Source organism: Nycticebus coucang, chromosome 1 (genome assembly GCF_027406575.1).
Source record: "Nycticebus coucang isolate mNycCou1 chromosome 1, mNycCou1.pri, whole genome shotgun sequence".
Lineage (NCBI taxonomy): Eukaryota > Metazoa > Chordata > Mammalia > Primates > Lorisidae > Nycticebus > Nycticebus coucang.
The window spans coordinates 17,484,210-17,509,297 of record NC_069780.1 but is presented as its reverse complement, the minus strand read 5'-3'; the positions used below and the strand labels follow the sequence as shown (position 1 = coordinate 17,509,297).

The 25,088-nt window shown below is 43.5% G+C and overlaps 1 protein-coding gene across 3 annotated transcripts in view; it reads left to right on the top strand.

Moving 5' to 3' along the window:
- The window catches only part of ABCG2 (ATP binding cassette subfamily G member 2 (Junior blood group)), a 63,314-nt gene that overhangs the window by 15,403 nt on the left and 22,823 nt on the right, over positions 1-25,088 (top strand). For 2 of the 3 annotated variants that reach the window (XM_053603997.1, XM_053604067.1), the window contains exons 2-8: positions 3,837-4,059; positions 13,319-13,378; positions 14,230-14,344; positions 15,000-15,152; positions 17,137-17,294; positions 22,326-22,477; positions 24,231-24,335. In XM_053603997.1, coding sequence (XP_053459972.1) covers positions 3,857-4,059; positions 13,319-13,378; positions 14,230-14,344; positions 15,000-15,152; positions 17,137-17,294; positions 22,326-22,477; positions 24,231-24,335 — 946 coding nt within the window. In that variant the 5' untranslated portion in view covers positions 3,837-3,856. Of the gene's footprint in view, positions 1-3,836; positions 4,060-5,418; positions 5,537-13,318; positions 13,379-14,229; positions 14,345-14,999; positions 15,153-17,136; positions 17,295-22,325; positions 22,478-24,230; positions 24,336-25,088 lie in introns of those variants that run through there. The other variant, XM_053604153.1, reaches the window with a different exon arrangement.

The following is a 25,088-nucleotide window of genomic DNA, read 5'->3' as shown; positions in this document are numbered from 1 at the left end:
GCTCATCCCCGCTTTGACTGACAGGCATATACTCTATAGCAGAAAGGGGCAGAACTTGCATCAGGCGGGACCAGGGCTCCTGGATACCTGATTTCTTGGGCTGTGCTGCCTGCAAGTAATAAGCACAGGAGAGTCAGCGGGTACAAAGCACTACACTGGTAATTGTGGCTAAATCCAGACAAGCGCAGGGGTCGGGGAGGCCACTCTCAGGGACTCTTCCCCAAGCATTGGAAGAACATTCCCTTTTGTTTGGCTGGAAGCCTTTCTAGGTTGGAAAAGCATCAGAGGATGCTTTGACAACCCAGGAACACAGGGTGGGATTAAGAAACTGGACGTTTGTTCTTTCCCACAGATGGGTAATGTTCTCTATCTAAGAGAACATCCAGGTCCATGTTCTCTTGCCAAGAGAACTTTTATCAGGTGGGACCAGGCTCCCGGATACCTGATATTTCCAGCCAGCACTGCAGGAGCACCCCACTGGGCTATATTCTGAAGCCCTGGGACGTGTTTGACCCCTACCTGTGTATAGAGCAGACACATAAAAGGGCCGACCTTGCTTCAGGTGAGACCAGGTTCCTGAATATATGATTTTATGGCCTGTGCTGCTGGAACACCCCACTGGGCTATGTTAGGATACGTTCCATCCCCGGATGCTGAAAAAAAGAATGGTTTTCTTCTGCACCCAAGCCTGGCCCTAGTATCGACTGCCAGTGGTGAACAAAACCCCACCAGAGGGGACTCTTAAGTTATGGTAAACAAGAGAGGAAATGGTCTGAATTACCTATGTGCAAGCTTGCTTGCTTCTCAGAGACAGCCCCCAACTGTGTAAAACCTGTCAGATTCAGCTCTTCCTGGCTGGAGTAACTTCCCCAAATGGCCGTGGATTCCTGAGAGAGATACCGTCACCACCTTGTCACCACCTCGTTCAAATCCACTGTCTACTTCTCTTGCACCTTCCTCCATGCATTTAGAAACCTCAGGAGGTGTGTTCCAAGAATTCCCTCTGGTCCCATTGGGACCCGCAGAAAGCAACTGTATCCTTCATGTCCCTCGTTCAAGACTGTGGGGTGGTGAGAAGGGAAACGCTTGAGTATTCACTCCATTTTCTCTGGCAAATTTAAAACAAATTAAGCTTGACTTAGGAACATTTTCTGATGACCCAGAAAGGTATACAGATGTTCTCCAAGGGTTAGGACAAAGCTTTGACCGCTCTTGGAGAGACATAATGCTACTACTAGATCAAACTTTAACATTAAATGAGAAGAATGAAGTCTTGATAAGAGTTAATCTTTCTCAGTTTCTCCTGGAAAATGGATTTATCAGTATGACCATTAAGATCTGGAGTATCTTAAGTAAGATGAGTAAAGATGCATTTTTACTCTTTTTAAAAGATTAAACATTTATCTTCTATATATATTATATATCCATTATAAAAATAATAATCTATATTAAAAATACTGTTTTCTCTATTTTTTACTCTTCACCATACTCTTAATTGTATAGTCCATTCTTAGTAGTGCATACAACTTAAAGTTTTCATACAATGAAAGCCACCCATAGACAGGTAAGAAAAGTACTACACAGGTGGAGTCCAAAGTCCTCAGCCAGCCACCTAGTTGTAACTATTACACATATTAGCAGAAGCCAAGGCACCCTCAAGACAGGAATTCTGGGCCCTACCCTCATTTTTTTTCCTAGAGATGACACTAACCCAGGGAGAGTTGCACTCTGCCCCACAGCCATAGGGCATGCTACTTAAATGCATACCTCTTTAAACTGCTTACTGAGGTTAAAGTCAAGAAATTACAATCCCAAGGGATAGGGCCCTCCAGGTGATGGCTACAAACTTACCAATGGAAAAGGAAAAAAAAAAACAAACCCGGGCGGCGCCTGTGGCTCAGTCGGTAAGGCGCCGGCCCCATATACCAAGGGTGGCGGGTTCAAACCCGGCCCCGGCCAAACTGCAACCAAAAAATAGCCGGGCGTTGTGGCGGGCGCCTGTAGTCCCAGCTACTCGGGAGGCTGAGGCAAGAGAATCGCTTAAGCCCAGGAGTTGGAGGTTGCTGTGAGCTAGGTGAGGCCACTGCACTCTACCAAGGGCCATAAAGTGAGACTCTGTCTCTACCAAAAAAAAAAAAAAAAAACCAAAAAATGAAAATCTGAATTTTAATCTGCATTTAAAATGTATCATGTTGATCTATGAGCTATCCTGTTGTCTCTAATTTGATAGATCCACCCTGAAGAGTCCAGTGTTGACTCTGTGTCGGGTCCAAAGGCTGCTCAGTAATTAGCTCTGTAGTTAGACTGCTGAGGTTCTCTAGAGCCCCACTCCTTGCAGCAGTGATCTGGGAAACATGGCAGGATTTGGCAGATAGAGATACCACGGGCAGCGCCTGTGGCCCAGTGGGTAGGTGTTGGCCCCATATACCGAGGGTGGCAGGTTTGAACCCGGCCCCAGCCAAACTGCAACAGAAAAATAGCCGGGCATTGTGGCGAGTGTCTGTAGTCCCAGCTGCTCGGGAGGCTGAGGCAAGAGGATTGCTTGAGCCGAAGAGTTTGAGGTTGCCGTGAGCTCTGACTCTATAGCACTCTACCTAGGGCAACAGAGTGAGACTCTGTCTCAAAAAATAAATGAAAAATAAAAACAAAAATTAAAATTAAAAAAGAGAAAACAATGAGAAGAGAGAAATGATAAAGGTAGACAAGCAGGAAATTGACAAGTGAAAGGGAGAAACAAACTTCTGTGTAGGAGGCCTCAGGTATTGTTTGAAAGGACTTTTCAAGTTGACTAAGATAACATGAGTAGGCTGGGTTCAGGTTGTAAAGTCATTGGAGGCTTTTTATTTATGGTCTTTGCTGGGGATCTAGGACTCAGAAAGAGATGACCCAGTTAGAATGATCAGGCACTCTGGAAGGAAGGAAACGGCAAGGTGGGAGGCAGAAGGTTCTAGGGAAATCTAAACAGGATTTGCGTGTCTTTTCTTTATAAAAGGAAGATGATGCTAACCGCTGAGAGTAACACATACGACCAGAAAGCTTCTGACCACAGGGCAAGATTAATGTTCACTTGAAGGCAGTTGTTACTGGAGTCACCTAAACCCTGCAGCACACTATGTTAACCAAATGTTAGAAACTTTGAGGTTAGTCTGGTGCTGAGATGTTATGTTTTCTTTTTAATTTTAAATCTTTACTGCATATTTTTTTGTTTTGTCCTAGAATAAGTGCATTGTGCCTTATGAGTGTTAGAATTCAAGTTTTCTTTCTTTCTTTTCTTTTTTTTTTTTGTGGTTTTTTTTTTTGGCTGGGGCTGGGTTTGAACTCACCACCTCCGGTATATGGGACTGGCGCCCTACTCCTTGAGCCACAGGTACCACCCCTTCTTTCTTTTTTTGATACAATATGCTTCAGCTGGGTAATGTGCCTTGGTTATCTGATCTGATCACTTGGTTTGTGACTAAAGAATTACTAAGACCCCCGCAGCTGCCTGAGGAAGATGGTTAGAATCCTAGCAGTCACAACAAAGAAAAAGAAATTTATTCTGTTAATGTGCTATATATATATTACACTGACTTTCAGATGCAAAAGCAACATTGTTTTTCTGGGTTTAATCTCTCTTGGTAACGAAGTATGAGTCTTTTTATATATTGGTATATTCCGTTTTCTAGTATTACTGAGAGTTTGCATCTATATTTAAAGAGATTAGCAGCCCCTAGTATAGTACATATCACATCATTAGCTAATATATGTATTGTGCATATATGTGCAAATCTTATTATCTAGCGTTTGTAATCTCATTTATCTGGACTGTCAACTTACTATTGCTTTTCCCTCTACAGAAAAGGCAGAAACCCTCCAGATGTCTTCTAGTAATGCTGAAGTTTGTATCCCAATGTCACCAAGTAACCCCAATGGCCTACCCAGGACGACCTCCAACGACCTGAAGACAGCCATGGAGGGAGCCGTGTTAAGTTTCCATAACATCTGCTATCGAGTAAAATTGAAGAGTAGCTTTCTACATGGTCGAAAAACAGTTGAAAAAGAAATACTATCAAATATCAAGTACGTGCCCTGAACTTTTTAAAAGACAGCTTTATTGCCTACGGTGAACTTCACAGATACTATCTATTACTGGTAAAGCCGCTATGAACAATTTTGTACAAGTCTTCACACAGATATACAAACACCCTTTGATTTCTTTTGGCTAACTTAGGACTGTGATGATCAGGTTAATTAGTATGTGTACGTTTGGCTCTCAGAGGAACTGCCAAGCAGTTTTTACTGTACTCTGTGCCTCAACTTTTGCTTGAGAAACTAAATATTTAATGTTGGTCATTTAGTTTTTCTTGTGGTTTGGTGGAGAGAAGCCTAGCTGTATTTGATTCGCTGCTTTTTGATCATGGGGGATATAACTGTGGCCTCTGAGCCTCAGTTTTCTCATCTGTGAAATAGGAGACCTATGGCTGTACCTTCCAAGGCAGACAGTTTATTAGGAGCTCGTGTGTTTTACATCTCCTTTATATTCTAGAAGCAAGGAGGTTGAAATGACAATAGATGGTGAAAGTACTTTGCCTTTCAAATACACTTGTTTTAACGAGTGGCCTGTTTATAGCAGTTTGTAATCTATAACAATTTACTCAATGCTTTCCCTCTGTTAGGTAAGCAGAAAATAGTTCATTATAAGACAACTAGAATTTAGCGTATGCAGTTGAAGTCCAAAGTGGTGGGAATTTAAGATCCAAATCAGTGCGTTTAATAATAACTTAAAAGCCCCTGGTAATTGATTTTTTCATTCTTTTTCATCCAGCATTGAATTTATCACATGAGGAAGTGAGGGTGGAGGGAGAGGAGCGTCTCTATGGAACCTGCTCCTCCCCGGAATCTCTTATTTCACAGATGTTAGCCATTAGGATTGTTAATATTTTTCTGGGTTCTAGAGAATTGGACCTGATTCATCCCCTCTGTGATGTGGTGGTGAATTCAGATTTGCTCAGACAGTGTGGCCTGTGTGTTTTGGTGGTTTTGTTTAATGGGGAGAATATTTACTCCGAGACAAAGCTAGCTACTTTTCTTGACTCTCCAAGGCTGGAGGAGTGGTTATAAAAGGGCACTATAAACTTTTAAGGAATCAGGTGTTTTTCATGTTTTCTTGATGTTTTTTATGGGACTGTGTTTTTTTTTCTGTTAATAGGAGCCAATCCTTTTTGGAAGACAAGGAAACTACAAGACAGGAGAGGAAAATTTGGGGCGTGGGTGGGAGAGAAACACGGGGAGCCTGAGACTTGATTGGACTGACGCCCAGAGCCGTGCAGGACTAGAACCTTCTCTGTATAGCAACACCTGCTGTTGTGACTACTTCCTTGTTGTTTTCTTGTGTAGGTCAAGAAACCCTCGATGAAAAGATAAGGACAGGAACAGTGACGCAAATCTTTCATCTTTGGTCTCGTGTTTAGATAGAATTGATGGACAAACTTTTTGTGAAAGATAATACTCAGGAAAATGGCGGTCCCATCAGATTTTGTGCTGAGACAGTTGGAAGGTAACAAAGATGTCAATTTACACTGGATACTGTGTGAGGGTGTAATTACCTTGCTAATCTTTTAAAGCTGGTAAATTAGTAAATTGATAACATCTGCTCAAGGCTTCGCGATGTTTTTTATGGTCAGGTGGTTTGTATATATTTCAGCCAGGGTGAGTTCATCTTTGCATGCATTCTTGGACTCAGAAAAATGCCGTCAAATGTCGCAGTTCTTCCAGATTTTATAGTTGACAGGATACCGAGGACTTGCCCACTTGGGTAAGTTCTTACCCACTTACATTTCTGGTTAGACATCCCTGAGAAGGATCATACATTTTTTGGCTGTAGTTTTCCAGTTGTTCTCCTGTCTTCTGGCTTCAAGCAGTTTCTACGGCAGGGAAGGGTTGCTCTCTTTGATCTATTTATGTTTTTTTTTTTTTAAGAGGAAGAGTCTCACTTTGTCACCCTTGGGAGAGTGCTGTGGCATCACAGCTCACAGCAACCTTAAACTCTTGGACTTGAGCAATCCTCTTGCCTCAGCCTTCTGAGTAGGTGTGATTATAGGTGTGCCCTACAATACCCGGCTAGTTTTTCTTTTTTTTGAGATTGAGTCTCACTCTGTTGCCCTGTGTAGAGTGCCATGGGGTCATAGTTCCTAGCAACCACAAACTCTTAGGCTTGAGCAACCCTCTTGCCTCAGCCTCCTGAGTAGCTGGGACTACAGGCGTGCACCACAATGCCCAGCTGGATTTTCTATTTTTTAGTAGAGATGGGGTCTCACTCTTGCTCAGGCTGGTCTGGAACTCCTGAGCTCAACCAATCCACCCGCCTCTGCCTCCAGAGTGCTAGGATTACAGGCATAAGCCCCCACACCCAGTGTCACTTATCTTAATTTTGATGCATATTTGATAGCCACCATCACCATTCAAGTAAAAACTGTATTCCCAGAAAACTAACAAAATCTCCATTGTTGCTTTTCCTTTGGACATGTTATATCTCACTCCTAGAACTAAGTAACTATAACCTGATGTCCTCTGTGGGGGCGGGGAAGAAGATAAAACAAAACCTGACCATGAGAATTCAAAAAGGTGAGCTTCCCTTCATCATTGCTGAAGATCTATGGAAAAAAGTGTTCATACCAGTAGATGTATGGATAGCCTATAACCGTCAGGGAAATTCATTATACTGATTGGGGAATTTTTTTTTTTTTTTGTAGAGACAGAGTCTCACTTTATCTCCCTGGGTAGAGTGCTGTGGCGTCACAGCTCACAGCAACCTCCAACTCCTGGGCTTAGGTGATTCTCTTGCCTCAGCCTCCCGAGCAGCCGGGACTATAGGCACCCGCCACAATGCCCAGCTATTTTTTTTACTGTTGTTGTTAGTTTGGCCATGGCTGGGTTTGAACCCGCCACCCTTGGTATATGGGGCTGGCACCCTACCCATTGAGCCACAGGCGCCACCCGATTGGGGAATTTTTATTTGCTAATTTATTTTGAAATGATTTCTAATTTAAATCTAAATTTAATTTAAATAACCCCTTCCCGCAGGTTCCCCAGCTGGGATATTTCACTGCAGTTGTTCCCATCAGTCCCCCTTTTTCTGTTCCCTTTGTCATTAGCGTCCTTCTGAACTGTTAGAAAGCAGGTGTATGCATAGTGCTCCTTTATCCCCACCTGCTCCAAGGTGTAGTTTCCAGAAATAAAGACCTTCTCTTACATGACCTCTCGGTTGTTGTCTGGGAGAAGCTGAGGGAAATGTTTTTCCATACTGAGGGAGAAGATGGTCTTCGGGGGCAGCTGGTCTACCACACTGCATGGGTAGCTGGCTGACCACATCAGGGGTCTCTTCTTTTTTTGAGACAGAGTCTTATACTGTCACCCTGGGTAGAGCGCTATGGCATCCCCGGAGCTCACAGCAACCTCAGACTCCTGGGTTCAAGTGATCCTCCTGCCTCAGGCTCCTGAGTAGCTGGGACTATAAGTGCCTGCCACAAAGACTGGTTAGTTTTTGTATTTTTAGTAGAGATAAGGTCTCGCTCTTGCTCAGGCTGGTCTGGAAGTCCTGAGCTCAAAGGATCCTCCCGCCTTGGCCTCCCAGAGCGCTAGGATCACAGGCCTAACAATGTGTCTCTTCAGTCTTATCCAACCTAGTATTTTCTTGTCCCATCTCAGCCCAGGTATTATTACGATTGATCACCTGGTTATGTTGTCTGTCAACCTTTACCATCATGTCACCATTTCCCCCTTTGTAAGTGGTTACTATTATGAGGGGAGATAAATTGGCATCATTCCAGAGTCCTATTCCACGTTAAACTTACGGGCTTTAGCACTGATGCCTCCTGCCTGAGTCACCCCCTACTATGTGATGGTTGCCAAAGGGTGATTTTCTTTTTTTTTTTTTTGTAGAGACAGAGTCTCACTTTATGGCCCTCGGTAGAGCGCCATGGCCTCACACAGCTCACAGCAACCTCCAACTCATGGGCTTAAGCGATTCTCTTGCCTCAGCCTCCCAAGCAGCTGGGACCACAGGCGCCCACCACAACGCCCGGCTATTTTTTGGGTTTTTTTTGCATTTTGGCCGGGGCCGGTTTGAACCCGTCACCCTCGGTATATGGGGCTGGCGCCCCACCGACTGAGCCACAGGCGCCGCCCGCCAAAGGGTGATTTTCTGTTTTGTCTTCGCTTAATTTACATTCTACTAACAGGAAAAAGCTGGCTGGGTGCAGTGGCTCAGGCCTGTAATCTTAGCACTCTGGGAGGCCAGGGCCAACCTGAGGAAGAGCGCATATCTACTAAAAATAGAAAAAAAATTAGCTTCGTGTTGTGGCAAGCTCCTATAGTCCCAGCTACTTGGGAGGCTGAGTCAGGAGGATCACTTGAACCCCAGAGTCTGAAGTTGCTGTGAGCTAGGGGGACAGAGCCAGACTCTTATCTCCAGTATCAGTTTTGGAGTCATACTTAGTAGCATCTTATTATTATTTATCTCTTTCTGATTTGATCAGTGGGAGGCTTTTCCAAGAAGGTTCTTCTTTCGCTTTCTTCCTTTCTCATTCTCTTCATTCTTTCAAGTATTTCCTTGGCATAAGAAGTTTCATACTCACTGTTTACTCACCTTGCCTCGGGTCAGGAAGCAGCCATTTCTGTTCATGGAGGATGGTATTTACAAAGCCAGGTCTGGGTGCTTGCTGTGTCCGTTGCTGCTGGGATGTCATTGCCTCTGGGCTTTCTCAGTGGGCAGGCTTAATGAGTACACACATGCCCATCTGTACAGGCTGGAGTGCAGTGGCACCATCATAGCTCACTACAGTGATCCTCCCACCTCAGCTTCCTGAGTAGCTGGTCCTATAGGTGTGTACCACCTTTCTACTCCTAAGTTTTCTTTCTTTCTTGTTTTTTTTTGAGACAGAACCTCAAGCTGTCACCCTGGGTAGAGTGCTGTGGCACCACAGCTCACAGCAACCTCCAACTCTTGGGCTTAAGCGATTCTCTTGCCTCAGCCTCCCAAGTAGCTGGGACTATAAGCGCCTGCCACAACGCCCGGCTATTTTTGGTTGTAGTTGTCATTGTTGTTTGGCAGGCCCGGGCTTGATTTGAACCCGTCAGCTCTGGTGTATGTGGCTGGCACCTTAGCCGCTTGAGCTACAGGTGCCAAGCCTAGGTTTTCTATTTTTTTTTGTAGAGATGGGCTCTTGCTCTGTTCCTCAGGCTGGTCTCAAACTCCTGGCTTCAAGTGATGGATCCTCTTGTCTCAGCCTCTCAAAAGGCTGGGACTATACAGGGTGGCCATAAAGTTCAGGTGCAGTTTCAAATAATGTGCAATTTAACACTGCACACGAACTTTATGGTCACCCTGTATGTAGGTGTGAATCACCATACTTGGCCCCTGCTTTTTAAAAATATGCATATTTTAGAGATAGAGTCTTTCCCTATTGCCTAGGCTAGAGTGCAGTGGCAACATCATAGGTCACTTCAATCTCAAACTTCTGGGCTCAAGTGATTCTCCCACTTTGGCCTCCAAGTGCTGGGATAACAGGCACGACCCTTGTGCCCAGTCACATCTAACTTTTTTGTTGAACAGCCTCTTTTTTTTGAACCTGCAAGAAGTCAGAGAGAGAGGATCTAGAGAAGTGGTGGTGGCCACTCCACGGCACCCTGGAAGAGCGATTTTTCTATAGCTGGCTATATATATAGGTTAAAAGCCATGACTTCTCACCAATATCTCCCATTCTGTTCCAATGTCCTAGGATTCTTTCCATGTTCCCATGTTTGTAAAATTTTCTCAATAAGTGAAAAATCTGGCTCACGTGATCCTTAATATACTTACTATCTGTTCCATTTTCTTCTTCCCCAGTATAAGCCGTCTCCCCCTTACCAGCCTGTGTTCCTGGGGGCTGGCGTCGCTGCACCTGCACGCAGAACTTTCATCATTCCCCCTACTAAGAAAGTCAGAGGAAGGGAAAGTCAGATAGAAATGACTAGCATATGTAATAACAAATAGGGAGCGTTACTAAGTTTTCTTTCCAGACAGATTATACCTATTTTCAGGGAGTTGTTCCCTACTTCTTGACTTCTGTTTTTTATTAAAACATTTTTTTTGTCTTCTTAGAAGTATTTCCTACTTACAAAAATGTAGACATTACTTTATTCACCAAATTTTGAATGCCTGCTAGGTATAGGGCATGGTAAAGATGTTATAGACACAGAGTTCTCTGTTCTCAGAAACCTTATAGCCTCATGGGGGTTTTCAGAAAACTAGGGCATATTCACTGTTGTTCCACTGGAAGGATTAAAAGGCATGAAGGGAGGTCTAACCCTAAATCAAAGGACCAGGGGGTAGAGACTGAGAAAATGAAGATTGTGCCTGTATGTGGGGGTGGGGGGTGGGTTGGAATGGAGGCAGCATTGACCTCTCTTGTATGTAGACAGAACAAGACCAAGGGATGGGCCACTGTCCACTAAAATGTCATAGACACGCACCCTTCGGGTAACTTCATCCCAGTGTTCAGCATTATTATTCACTGTCGTGGACCACTGCGTTGTATGTTATGGGCAGGAAGTGGAAACAGTATGGCATCATTTTTGTGGGCAGGTCTCTACAGTGCAGTGAGGGATGCAGATGCTGGAAACAGTGAAGGGGGGTCGAGGGTGCTGCTTCAGGGCTAATAGAAGGGGAGGCCAGTGAACTGTATGCACAGACTAGAACAGGGGTCAGCAGACTCTTTCTGTAAGGGCCAGTCAGTATTTTCAGCTTTGTGGGCCATGCATCTGTGCTGCAGCTGTTCCATTCTGGTGCAGCACCAAAGCAGCCATGGACAGCAGGTCAGTCCGCAGAGGAGCGTGAATGACTCTGTTCCAATGACCTTTTGTTTATGGAAAGAGAAAACCCGTGGACCAGGATGTCAGCTCCCCGGGGCGAGGGCTTTGTTTTTTGTGTGTTTGGTTTGTTTTCAGTGCTACCCTGTGTCCTGAAGAATATCATGTGCGTACACAGTAGACATTTGAAGATTGTGTTGAGCGAATGGAGTTGGAATTCGCCACTGCTCCAAAATGGAGCTCTGGGCATTTGTGCTTGTCCGTTATTGCTGCTTCCTGTGACACTTACGTTTGCTGCCAAAGTAAGCCAAGCTCTTTTGTCTGAAGAGTGTTCATATTCACGTGTGGGTTAATTATTCACGATTACTTGGTCTTTATTTGAGTAGATATTTTTAAAACCTGGAAAGATTCTGTGACAATGGAATAACAAGCTTTTTTATGGTCATTTTGGAAGAAGGGATTAGGTAGCTCTTAATAAAGAAGACGCTTCAGGAGCTATGGATGAATAGACCTTAGAAGGTCCGCCCATCATGAGTGTGCCTTGTTACCTTAGAGGGTCCGCCCGTCATGAGTGTGCCTTGTTACCTTAGAGGGACAAGGTCACTCAAAAAATATGAAATTTGTCTGTTACAACTTGCTCCTGGCTTACCCGCATTTTTCTCTGTTTTTTTTTTTTTTTCTTTTTGAGACAGAGTCTCACTCTGTCACCCTGGGTTTGAGTGCTGTGGCATCACATTAGCTCATAGCAACCTCAAACTCTTGGGCTAAAGTGGTTTTCCCACCTCAGCTGTCCAAGTAGCTGGGACTACAGGCACCTAGGTACATAAGGCCCAGCTAAATTTTCTATTTTTAGTAGAGTTGGGGGGTTTCATTTTTGTTCAGGCTGGTCTTAAACTCCTGAGCTCAAGCAATCCAGTGCACCTGCCCTGGGTTACCTGAATTTCATTGTATTTGTCCCGTGTGTCAAGGAGGGGTCTCTGGGTTCAGGGACGACAGCCAGATCCTCCTTGATTTAAATACTGTGGTGCGGCTGCTTTGTGGATTGTACAAGGTCATAACATTGCCTCTTTGGTAATAACTATCTGAGAAGGAAATAATCTTTGGCTTTAACCTTCTATGTGGAATAGATACTACTTTCTCTGTGGAATGCATTTTGACTTTACCAGTTCTAAAGAGAGACTGGCATGGAATCGGGATTTTGGAAGGACTGCGGCAGGCTGCTTCTCCATCCTGTGTCTGCAGGGGCCCTCCCCTGCGTCCTCTTCCTTCTGCTTACTGATCTCACTGTTACTTTTATGATAAAAATCAAACTGTCTTCTTCTTGGATCTCAGCACAGTCAATACTGCTGTAATTTTTTCCATTTTCCTACTTCCTCAGTGATTTTTCAACCCATGTGCCAGGGCACATCCTAGGCATGCCTGGAAAAAAATTTAAAGACCATTAATTAAATTATTTTTGAAAGAAGTTCAAAGCACAGTAAGTGTATATATATGTATATATATATACGTATTTTTTTTTTTTATAACATAGTTTAAGTGTGCCGTGGAAGTTTAACTATAGATTTAAGTGTGCTGTAAGATTAAAAAAGGTTGAAAACACTGCCCTGGGTGAATGTTCACTACCCTCCAAGTCTAGACATCCACTTTGTTTGTTTGAGATGCACTTTTTAGTCTGTGCCATGTTTGTGAATTCTTTAAGGACATTCCCCACCAGAGTGATGTGTCTCACTTCTAAACTGAGAATTTTCTACTCCAGTTACCTTACACTTAAAGAAGAAAATGATTTATCCTGAGGACGTACGTTTTACCCTTCCAGTTCAATTAAGATCCTTTTTTTTCCTTGACAGTTAAGAGCTATGACTTTTTTTTTTTTATCCTGAAGTGCTTTATTCTGGCTTTCAGACTTCTGCTTAAGAGGTGTTTCTTGGTCTGATTAGATTTTCATAGTGCAAACACTTCTGCTGGTTTTCTGTAAATCGGTGGGCATTAATTGTGTAGAACATGACTAGCTAAGCAGGTGAGATTACTTACAGGTACAGTACTGATCACTGGGCATCACTCAGAGCCTGTCTTGTACCTGGCAGAGTAATGAAGTAAGAAGAGCAAGTGCGTCAGTGGGGCTTCACAAGAATCTGTTACTTATTTCAAGGACCCTTGAATGTTGGATATGTGTCATTTTCCAAAAAGTATAAGTGGGTTAGAGAATAAGCGAAAGGAATTTAGAGCGACCCAAGCCTTTTTTCTTAAAGGTCCTGACTAGTGATTAACATCCTTTGTAGATTACACTTCTCTTAATCTTTTTTTCTTTACCAGTTTGTGCTTATTCTTCTGCCTTATAATTTCAATTTACACTGAACGTATTCCATGTGGATCTTAAATTTTGCTTCTAATCCTCAGCAAGAATATACATCTATGAACAAGAATATACACCTAAATTAGTAGAACCCAATTTAAAGTGGACTAGTAAACCAGTGTATTTTTGTGTTTACAGTGGGATCATGAAACCTGGCCTCAATGCCATTCTGGGACCCACAGGTGGAGGCAAATCTTCGTAAGTATGACAGACCATATGCCAGCTTTATTTAGTGTTCTCTTAAAAATCACTTTTTGTGCACACGTATGTGTTGAGCATTTGCTGATCTAGTTCTAGGCATCATGAGTAACATACAAGTGTGCTAATTTATAGTTATGTCCTAAGGACCAGGAAGTTGTATGAGGTCAGCTCCTCTGATAGGGCCTGATGCACTGATCAGCACTCAGCAGTTGATCATGTTGTGGGGAGATGGGGCAGAAGGCGTAAGTGAAGACACGAGTTCTAGATCAAAGAGGGGACCACCCAGGCCAGACAGCTGGGAGGACCATTTAGAAGGTCTGTCTTCTGTTTGGGAGCTTTTTGAGGCATAAATTTCAAAAGGAAGGTGGGGTGGCTCTGTGCCTGTAGCTCAATGGTCGGGGCGCTGGCCAGACACACGGTCTGGTGGGTTCAAACCTGCCTGGGCCTTCTAAACAATAATGACAACTACATCAAAAAAAAAAGAAAAAAGCCGGGCATTGTGGCAGGCACCTGTAGCCCCAGCTACATGGGAGGCTGAGGCAAGAGAATCACTTAAGCCCAAGAGTTTGAGGTTGCTGTCAGCTGTGATGCCACAGCACTCTACCGAGGGTGACATAGTGAGACTCTGTCTCAAAAAAAATAAATAAATAAATAAAAATAAAAACAAAGATAGTTATTGTTAAAAAAAAAAAGGAAGGTAGACATTTAAAGATATATACAATTTTAGTTCAACTGTCGAATTTCTTGACCAGTTAATTGTCTCACTTGAGCAGAATTTAGATTTAGAATAGCTGAGAGATGTAGTTAGTGTTGGAGGAAAAACCCCCAGCATGTGTGTCTTTTTATAGGTTATTAGATGTCTTAGCTGCAAGGAAAGATCCAAACGGATTATTTGGAGACGTTTTGATAAATGGAGCGCCTCGACCTGCCAATTTCAAATGTAATTCGGGTTACGTGGTACAAGTAAGTAGTAGTGAGCTTTCACTTTAGTTTCCTCTGTTTCGTAGAGGCAAGTGCTTTGACTGGCAGGTCAGTGTGCCTTCAGCTGATCATGTGACACACTCCTAGATCCAAATTGCTTTGCATTGGCTTTTTAAAGTCTCCCGTAAGATTCAGGGTTGGCTCTAGAATATGGCCCTGGTAAGGGCAATGCTAGTTTTCATATCATTTCTGAAAGACATGACTGTCATCCATTTTTGCCCTTCCCTCCCCTTCCCACCCCAGCTTAGATAGATATTTTGGCAAATCCTCGTACAAAGCAGTCTGAAAATGTCCTCTGGTAACTGTCTTCTATCTGGATATATAGATAGGGGGTGAAAATGATTGCATCAGGCTTTGCAGCTGTCTGTATTTGGAATTGTTGCCTCTTGTAGCTTGAAAGTTCATCGTTAGCTAGAACTTTACTTTAGGCATGTTATTTTTTGTGGATAAAGTTACATATACCAAATAGTGAGGATGGCGCCTATGGCTCAAGGAGTAGGGCACCGGCCCCATATACTGGAGGTGGTGGGTTCAAACTCTGCCCTGGCCAAAAACTGCAAAAAAAAAAAAAACAAAAAAGAGTGATGGTTTTAGAAAAGACTTGCTGTGTCTTGCTAAAATGCCATTTTGCCTTAAGGATGATGTCGTGATGGGCACTCTGACGGTGAGAGAAAATTTACAGTTCTCAGCAGCTCTTCGACTTCCAACAACTATGACGAGTCATGAAAAAAATGAACGGATTAACAAGGTCATTCAAGAATTAGGTCTGGTTAAAGTGGCAGATTCCAAGGTAATGTGGAAAGAACTGATAAATATCGTAGTAAATAGGACCTCCTGTGTGTGAACAAAATGGCTTCTCTTCAGAGGTTTCCTGAAGCGGGTATGGTCGGAAGCAGCTGCTAGCCGGGAATGCACCTGCAGTTCTAGCTGTTTGGGAGGTGGAGGTGGGAGGATCAGTAGTAGGAGTTTAAGGCCAGACTGGGCAACAATGGGAGAGTCTGTGTTTTTAAACAAACAAACAAACAAAGACTGCTTTCTGTAACAGAAGAAAATGAGTTGTAATATAATATAAACGTGGGAATTAATCTGGAAAAATATCTCCACAGTGGTTGAATCCTGGAGTGAAGTATGGCAGCCTGTGCTAAGACGGCCATCATGTGGCCTTCCCCACGTGCGCCCCCTCCCCCTCACTGCTTAAGTCAAGTCTCATTTGATATCTTTGCACTAACTTTTCTCCTTCCTGTTTTTCACTTCTTCCTTTTCGCTGTTCTCCTTCCAGGGGACTTTGCTCCATTGCTTCTGAGGTATATTTCAGATCAGCGGCGGCCATGTCTGATTCTTGCTCTGGATGTTCCACTTCGCTGTAATTTAGCTTCTAAGTTATATTTAGCCAGATTGGGGATTTATTTCTGATTGTGCCCAGGTTATCTTTCCAAAGCCTTTCTTTTCGCAGCTTTGTCCTCCATTCATTGGCTGATACTTCCTAAGATACTTTCTGACAGTCTTTCATGGAAAGTATATTTTGCTTTATTTTGTATGAAAGAATAACTTTGAGGTGCCACCCTTGCCAGTTATTTTTGGTTTGTGAGTGATGGTTTTATTGTTTTTTTTTTTTTATTTTATTTATTTTTTAATTTTTAATTTCAGCTTGTTCATTCTTCTTCGTGTGAAGTACTCTTTTTGTTGTTGTTGTTCATTTTCTTTCTTCTTTTTTTTAGCTGTTCTTCCTCTGGAGATGCTCTGTCCCCTTGCCTCCCCAGTAGGTGGAATTACAGACATCCACCACAACGCCCTGCTGTTTTTGATGTTAGTAGAGACGGGGTCTTACTCGGGCTCACTGCTGCCCCTACTGGTCTTGAACCTCCGAGCTCAGGCCATCCACCCGCCTCGGCCTCCCACAGCGCTGGGACTACAGGCGTGAGCCACCACGCCCGGCCGGTTTCATTGTTATTTTTACCTCATTCTGTCTATTTATTTGATTTTCTCTGTCTGATGAGTTGCTTTCTTTCATTCTGTCGTTTTACCTTCAGGCAGCCATTGCTCTCAGTTGCTTGTTTAGATTTCTAGAATTTACTGACGGCACAGTTATTGATTACCTAGCGTCTGTTTATCCAGATGGTTGAAATGATGCATCTAAAAATTTTACATTTTATGGAATTTTAAGCACAACAGAAATTACTATAGTAATTATATGATTATAACATAATTTATGATTACTAATACAATCACCCAGGTTTCCCATTTGTTAACCTTAGGGGCAGACAGGGTCAGTTTGGGAAGCTTCGTGATGATTGTAAAGGTGCTAACATGGTGTGATAGAAAGTGAACTTTCCTAGCTGCCAAGCCCATACTTTGTTTTTTTTAATTGGGCCCAGGTGAGGATCAAACTCGAGACCCCTGGTGTTCAGTCCTCACACTCTTCTTACAAGTCCACTTGGGGACTCTGGGTGCACGGGGTATTAGAAAGCTAATACATTATAGGTGCTTTCCCATTTTCCTCTTCTGTTCTAATCTTCTGTTTTTAGACTGTGATTTCACCATGTCAGGGCTCTATCTTTTAGCGTTCCAACCTTCAAACTGAATAGTTGACTTGATGAAGTACTTCTGTAACTATTAAAAGCTGTGGGCTTTGTATCAGCTCTGCCCTGAGCCTCAGTTTACTCATCTGACAAAAGAGAGGCCTACTTTTCCTCTCAGGGATGGCACATGTTAGGAGCTCACCAAACAATAGCGACTGGGTGTTATTATTGATAATGACAGTATTTGCATTTTAGGTTGGAACTCAATTTATCCGTGGTGTGTCAGGAGGAGAACGAAAAAGGACTAGTATAGGGATGGAGCTGATTACTGATCCTTCCATCTTGTTCCTGGATGAGCCCACAACTGGCTTAGACTCGAGCACAGCAAATGCTGTCCTTCTGCTCCTGAAAAGGTAAATGCTGTGGTCACATTGTTCTTCATTTAGCATCTGATGGCCACTGTGTACCAGATATTCTTGGTGGAGGGGATTCAGATGTGATCAAAACAATTTCTTCCTTCTTTGTTGGAGGGAAACGATAAACAAATAAGTGTTATCAAGAACAATGAAACAGGTAAGAGTGTAGGACAGGATGGCTGTGGCGGGGTGGGGGGTGCTGTTTCACGTGGCAGGATGCTCCAGAGGGACCTCATGGATGTGGCCTGTGAGCTGGGGGAGAGTGAGTGAGACGTGGACACCTGGGAGAAGAGTTCTAGTAGGAAGGAACAGCCAGTGGCCCCGAAGTCTGATGTGTGTAGAACATCAAAGAAGCCAGAGGGACTAGAATCGTGAAAGGGTCTGAGGGTTGGATGGTGTATTAGTGAGCTCGGGCTGTGAACACCACCACAGACTGGGCGGCTTAACAACAGAAATTTCCGATGGCTCTTGAGGCTAGAAGTCGGAGGCCAGGTGTCAGCAGTGTTGTTCCTTCTGAGCCCTCTCTTCCCAGGTGGAAGAGAAGGCTGTCTTTTCCTGCGTCTTCACTTCCCTTCTCCTCTGTGTGTGTCTGTGTCCTAATCCCTTTTGATAAGGACACCAGGGACCTACCCAATGCCATTTCACCTTAATTAGCTTTGCTTGGAAATCGAAGCAAGCAACTAGATCAATGACTGCCTGAAGGTAAAGGTAGAATGAAAAAAAGCACCCTCCTAAAAAGATAAAATCAAATAGATAAACAGAACCAAAACACACAAACACAGCATCTGAGGTGCTGGGGGTTGGGCTTCAACATAAGAATTTTGGGGGGAGACACTTCAGATCGTAACAGGACAGGATGTGAGTTGGAGTTGGGTCGGTGGCAGATTATGTAACCCTGGAAGGCCCCTGGAAGGACCATTTGTTGTTACTAGGTGATGTGGGAAGGTTTTTGAGAGTTTCAGGATAGAGTAGTGACAGCTGTGTAATTGAGCAAGCCTGAATGCAAGGAATCCAGTCAGGTGACTGTTACCATGCTGTCGAGATACAGTGGTGCTTTAATGATACGGTAGTGGCCTGGGGTGAGACGTGGGTGGGTTCTGTATCTATTTTGAAAATAGGACCAACAGGATTAGATCACAAGTTGGATATAAGATGTTATTATTGAAAGGATGATTGTTAAGATGAAAGGAGATGGTGTATCCTTTTGTTAAAACATGGGCGAAAACATATTTATAGGAGCAATTTCAAAAGCTGAGTCTTGGGCATCTTTAAAATTAATTAAAAAAAACACTCAAACTTGCAGAAAAGCTACAAAAACAGTACGAAGAAAATCCTGCATCTGCTCACTTAGATTCCCCAACTGTTACCATTTTACTTCATTTGTTCTTCCTTCCTCCCCCGTCACTCCCATACACTTTTTTTCTGATAATCATGCTCCGTGGTCCCCAGATCCTGCAGGGGGTAACCTCCCAGGCAGGAGGTCAGCAGTGGTGGCCTTGCCACCATCCAGTCCCGTCAGTCAGAATTCCCCAGCTGTCCCTGCCGTGGCCCTTCCCTTTCTCACCCAGGATCCTCCGGAGCTCATTTTTTCAATGTTTTCTCATCTGGATCAGCTCCCCAGTCTTTGTCCATCCCTCTTGTCCTCATCAGTCTTAGATATTTCATAGGAGGGCTCTCAAAGGGGGTCCACCCAGTGTTTCATGACTGGGCTCAGGTCAGGATGCGATGCCCATCTGGGACTGTATGAGTTTGAATTCTCTCACTACGGGTGATACTGTGATCATGTGATCGTGTTGATGTCTGCTGAGTTTCTCTGCTGTGAAATCACCTGTTTATCCCTTTGTAATTGGTATTTGGTGGAGGAAATAATCGGCTGTTCTGCCCATCTTCCTATCCTCATCAGCCTCCACCGCCTGTGGTCACATACACCAGATTTCCTGCCTCTGTGAGTCGCTAGTGCGACGGTTGCTGAACATGTGATAGTGGCCTCCCGCTGCAGAGAAGGGGGTTTGCTTTGTCCCAAGTTTTGTGTTCATGTTTCTATTTTATTTCATGGATTAGAATCAGTTTTTAAAAATTATTCTAATGATAAAATTAATCCAGGTTTGGTCAGTGGAAGTCCCTTCATTGTGACTCTTGTCCTTTTGGCTTGTCCCAGTCATTCTTGAAGCATTTCTTTATTTTATTGTTAATATGATGGTCTGAGCTCATCTTGTGCTGTCCTGGGTCAGCTGTTTCTCCGGGAGCCCTGGTTCTGCCTGGTGTAGTTAATATCTAGAAACCAAATTCTGGTGTCTTAGTTTTCTCACTTCTGCTGGGATGTTAACTGCCTCTACACCCTCTTTTTTTTTTTTTTTTTTTTTTTTTGTAGAGACAGAGTCTCACCCTATGGCCCTCGGTGGAGTGCCGTGGCCTCACACAGCTCACAGCAACCTCCAACTCCTGGGCTTAAGCGATTCTCTTGCCTCAGCCTCCCGAGTAGCTGGGACTACAGGCACCCGCCACAACGCCCGGCTATGTTCTGGTTGCAGTCTGGCTGGGGCTGGGCTCGAACCCGCCACCCTCGGTATATGGGGCCGGCGCCACACCGACCGAGCCACAGGCGCCACCCCCTCTACACCTTCTTACTTTTTTTTTTTTTTTTTTTTGGCCGGGGCTGGGTTTGAACCCGCCACCTCCGGCATATGGAACTGGCGCCCTACTCCTTGAGCCACAGGTGCCGCCCCCCTCTACACCTTCTTAATAAACAGACCTAGGAATTGCAGACATGCCTGTGCGTGTGTATATATATGTATACTATATGTATTTCATATGAATAGAAGTGCTTGTATAGATATTAATATATTTTGAATAGAAAGACACATGTAAACATACATCTTTAGGTATTGATATATCTGCTGGTGTATACAAAGGTCACTGTGAAAGTTTGAGACAGACTGTGTTATGGTCTATTATTTCCTGTCCAAGAAATATAGTCAACAGGGCACAGTGTCTCAGGCCTGTAATCCTAGCACTGGGGAGGATGAGATGGGAGGATCACTTGAGCTTGGGAGTCCGAGCCCAGCCTGAGCAAGAGCAAGACCCCATCTCTACTAAAAACAGAAAAATTAGCTGGGCGTTGTGGTGGGTGCTTGTAGTCCCAGTACTCAGGAGGCTGAGGCAAGAGGATTACTTGAATTTGGAGTTTGAGGTTGCCATGGCAAGTACTGGGTCTGGAGTTCAGTTTCACTGGGAAAAGTAGTTATCCATGACCATTTAATTATCTATAACTGTTTTCACAATTTTCCTTAGAGAATGATGCATTGAATGGAATACTGTTAATTTTTTCTTGATGTTTTGGTGTGGTTAGCACTGAAGCTGTAACTCACTCCACTGTGCATACTAATCCCCTGGGATCTTATTAATTGCAGATCCCGCCTACAGGTCTGAAGGAGAGCCCAGGATTCTCTAGGGGAGATGGTAACAGGACACACTGTTACTGATGCCCTTGGTCCTCGGGCCACAGTTGAGCAGCAGGGCTCTCACATGATTGCCACTAACCGGCTTCAAGTCCTTGACAGCTCCTGTTGCCTTCTGACTAAAGTTCCAGCTTCTGAGTGAAGCAGTCCATTTTGCTACAGTCTCTTGAGTTTCTTTTTCACACCCGTACACACGCATCTTGCTCTGTAACACTGAGCATCTTGTAATTTGCTTAATAGAGGGTTTGTTTTTTTTTTTGAGACAGAGCCTCAAGCTGTCACCCTGTGTAGAGTGCTATGGCATCACGCTCACAGTAACCTCCAACTCCTGGGCTCAAGCAATTCTCCTGCCTCCGCCTCCCAAGGAACTGGGACTACAGGTGCTCGCCACAATGCCCGGCTATTTTTTGGTTGCAGCCATCGTCGTTGTTTGGTGGGCCCTGGCTAGATTTGAACCCACCAGCTCAGGCGTATGTGGCTGGTGCCTTAGCCGCTTGAGCCACAGGTGCCAAACCTGAATGGAACTTTTTATGTCACACTTTATTCACCTTAGTCCTTCACCTTCAGTACCTTTTCTTGGGTTAGTCCTGTGGGGCCTTTTAATACTCTACTTCGATGTCTTCAGACCAGGTCATAAGTCTCCCATTTTACTTATAAGGAGGCCTTAACTACTTCAAGTCCACGTTGTATTGAACTTACTTGATCTCCTTGCCTGATCCCCTTTGAAGCAGAACACTCTTGCATACTCTGCTAGTGTACAATAGGTGCTTAGAAAATGTTTAAATTGAAGTGATTCTTCTCATAAGATATTTTTAATAGTAACAGGTGTAAACAGTGATTTTGGCTTTTGTTTCTTCTGCTTATGAGAAATAACTTGTGTGGAAAGGTGGTTTGCGGTATCTGGTTGTGGAATTAGACTCGAAATCAAAGCCCAGCCCTGCCCCTTACTAATGGTCGCAGTTGCCCAACACTTTAAGCTGTATCTATACAGTTAAGGTAATAATGATATTGGAACTACCTCATATTGTGAAAATTAAAATGGGGTTATCTGGGGTTATCTGGAAAGTATTTAGCAAAGACATATAAGCACTCAGTAAGGTTAATTGTGTCATTAGGACAGAGGAATGAAAACTGATTTCTAAAGAGCCAGGAGACCTAAATGACAAATGAAAATGGGGCATACAAGTTTTTTTTTTGTTTGTTTGTTTTTTTGAGTGTATGTACAGATTACTTGGGATGCTTGTTAAAAAAAACTGAATTCCCTAGACTCGTACCCAGAGATTCTAATTCAGTGTCTGGGAAAACTGCCCAGGAATCTGCATTTTTAATAAGCATTCTAGTTGATTCTAGACTGTCAGTACAATACATTTTGAGAATCCCTATTCTTTTAAAATAAAAGCATTGAATTTAGGTTTCCTAACTAGCAAATAGACAATATGAGATGAAAATTAGTAAGAGAAAATTAAATCGAATTAGGAATAAATGATCTAAAGGCAAGAATAGGTATTTTACCAAGAAGTAAAAGTCGCAGATGTTTCATGACTCGTTATTTTTCTCACTTTTAACTTAGGATGTCTAAGCAGGGGCGAACAATCATCTTCTCCATTCATCAGCCTCGATATTCCATCTTCAAACTGTTTGATAGCCTCACCTTATTGGCCTCAGGAAAACTAATGTTCCATGGACCTGCTCAGGAGGCCTTGGGGTACTTTGCATCAGCGGGTACGGCTGACTTTTCACGCAGTAAGACGCTTCCTCCATGGAATCCTGAAGGAGAGCAAAGGGGGCCGTCTGACTTTTGGGTAGACTTGCCGTGGGTTCCACCACTCCAGAACACCTGGGGTCAGCCTGGTGCTAGAATCTTTCTTCATTTTGCAGAACTAGTTTGTTGCTCAGGCCTGGTTCCTGTCCTGGTGGAGTATTCACGTGCATGTGTGTATTTGAGTATTTTTACTGGGCTTCTATCTGTTCTGCTTCCCAGTTACGGTGACCTTCTCCTATCAGTTCAGTAATTAACATGTTGGACTCAGAGCCAGTTACTCTGTCAGCTGAATATTTTTGGAAAGGCCTAGTATCACTGTCTGATTGAACATGTAACAAATCAACGTTCTTGTTTTTTCCCTTTAAATGTGACTGAGGGCTCTTGGAGGTGCTACTTCATTTGCTAATCACATTAGATGGCAGATGCAGGGCTGTAGTGGGAGTGAGTGACCTATCAGTCAACAAGAGTGGCTGGTCCTAAATCTGACTTTGATGGGCCAACATTTCTATTTCAGATTGAAAGGTGGGATTTTTTCTTTTTTTTTTTTTTTAAGGTGGGATTTTTTCTTTTTAATGACTCATGTGGTCTACTTCATTTCAGAGATATTTGAATATGGTTGTAGGTGAATTTTCCATAACCTCAGATATAGCTTTAAATATTCATTAGCTATTTTTCATAATCCATTTATGTTTAATCACTGCCATTTAAAAATAAGCATATATAAGACTGAGGAATGTAGAGAGATGAGCCTAAGAGTCACACTTCAGGGGAACTTGAGTTCAAATTATCATGCACAGAAGTTGAGGTAAGAGATTGGGTGTGCTGTGCTGGTCTCCTTCTCTCAAGATTGCTGCTCAAGGGGTGGTGCCCGTAGCTCAGTGGGTGGGGCTCGAACCCGGCCTGGGCCAGCTGAACAACAATGACAACTGAAACAAAAAAATAGCCGGGCGTTGTGGTGGGCGCCTGTAGTCTCAGCTACTTGGGAGGCTGAGGCAAGAGAATTGCTTAAGCTCAAGAGTTTGAGGTTGCTGTGAGCTGTGACGCCACAGCACTCTACCAAGGGTGACAAAGTGAGACTTTGTCTCCAAAAAAAAAAAGAAAGAGGGCGGCGCCTGTGGCTCAAGGAGTAGGGCGCTGGTCCCATATGCCAGAGGTGGCGGGTTCAAACCCAGCCCTGGCCAAAAAAAAAAAAAAAAAGAAAGAATGCTGCTCAAGGGACTTGTTCTCTATTTGGAGTTATGGCAGCCTGGTAGTAATTTGAACCTCTGAATCTAGTATGCGGAGAAGCAGAATGCACCCAGGCTTTTAATATTTTTTTTCTTGGACCTACATTTAAGATTTTTGAAGAAGTACTGATAAGCACCAGAGCGTAGTGACAGTCATTTTAGGCCTCATGAATTATGACAGGTAAAGACCTGGCACTACTGTAAGACTTCCCTTCTTGGGGGTCCAAGATTTGGGGTTTTTACTCCCTCCTTGGGCAACTGAGAAGCGCTGAAATGTCACAGGGTGGAATACACACAAGGAAAGGGTTAAGTTGGTGTGGGCAGAGCTGGGACGAAGCAGAGGGCGAGAGGGTTAGGTCTCGTCTTCTCTAGCCTCAGCTCCTCTTCCTCTAAAAGTGTGTCCTTTTGATTTTCTTTCTTTTTTTTTTTCCCTTTTGATTTTCTAAAACCATTAAATTTGTGTCCTCGGGCTGCCTTCTATCCACAGGTTACCAGTGTGAATCCTATAATAACCCTGCGGACTTCTTCCTGGACGTCATTAATGGAGATTCGACGGCTGTGGTGTTAAACAGAGAGGCTGAAGGCAGTGAAGGTATGTGAATCTATTAGATTTGCAGATTTGTACCTGTTTAGATTGGCTGAAGTTTAGCTATGTGGTGGCTTATTAAAACATGGCTTTGTGAATTTATATCAATGCAGATCCCAGACAAAATGAAGATTTTATTGTCCAGAAGTACTGTGGGTGTTTTGATTTAATTTACAAATGAGCATTTATAAACAGGGTCTCACTGTGTTGTCCAGGATAGAGTATAGTGACATCATTATAGTTCACTGTAACCCCGAACTCCTGGGTGCAAATGATTGTCTGGCCTCAGCCTCCCAAGTAGCTGGGACTATAGGCATGTACCACTACCTGCTAATTTTTAAGTTTTTTTGTACAGGTGGGGGTCTTGCTGTGTTATCCAGACTGGTCTCAAACTTCTGACCTCAAGAGATCCTCCCACTTTGGCCTCCCAAAGTCCTGGGATTATAAGTGTGTGCCACCACTCCTGGCCTGGTTAATTCTAAGAGGAGTTTTCGTTAAAAGAATAAACATACATGCTTATTATTTGTATAGTGTTCTTAAAATAAAAAACTTGGTACTTTGTGCACAAAGTAGGAAACAAGGACCAGATAAGAAGTCTTTTTTTTAAAAGAATTAGGGTCTAAATGGTTAGGAAAGGCATCAATGGGTTTGCTGTAGCCATAAGCCTATGGAGGTAGCAAGGCCAAATTGCTGTATTTTTCTACGCTGTAAAGCAATGACAAAGCCAATACTTTTTTATACTCAAACCCTAGAATTAAG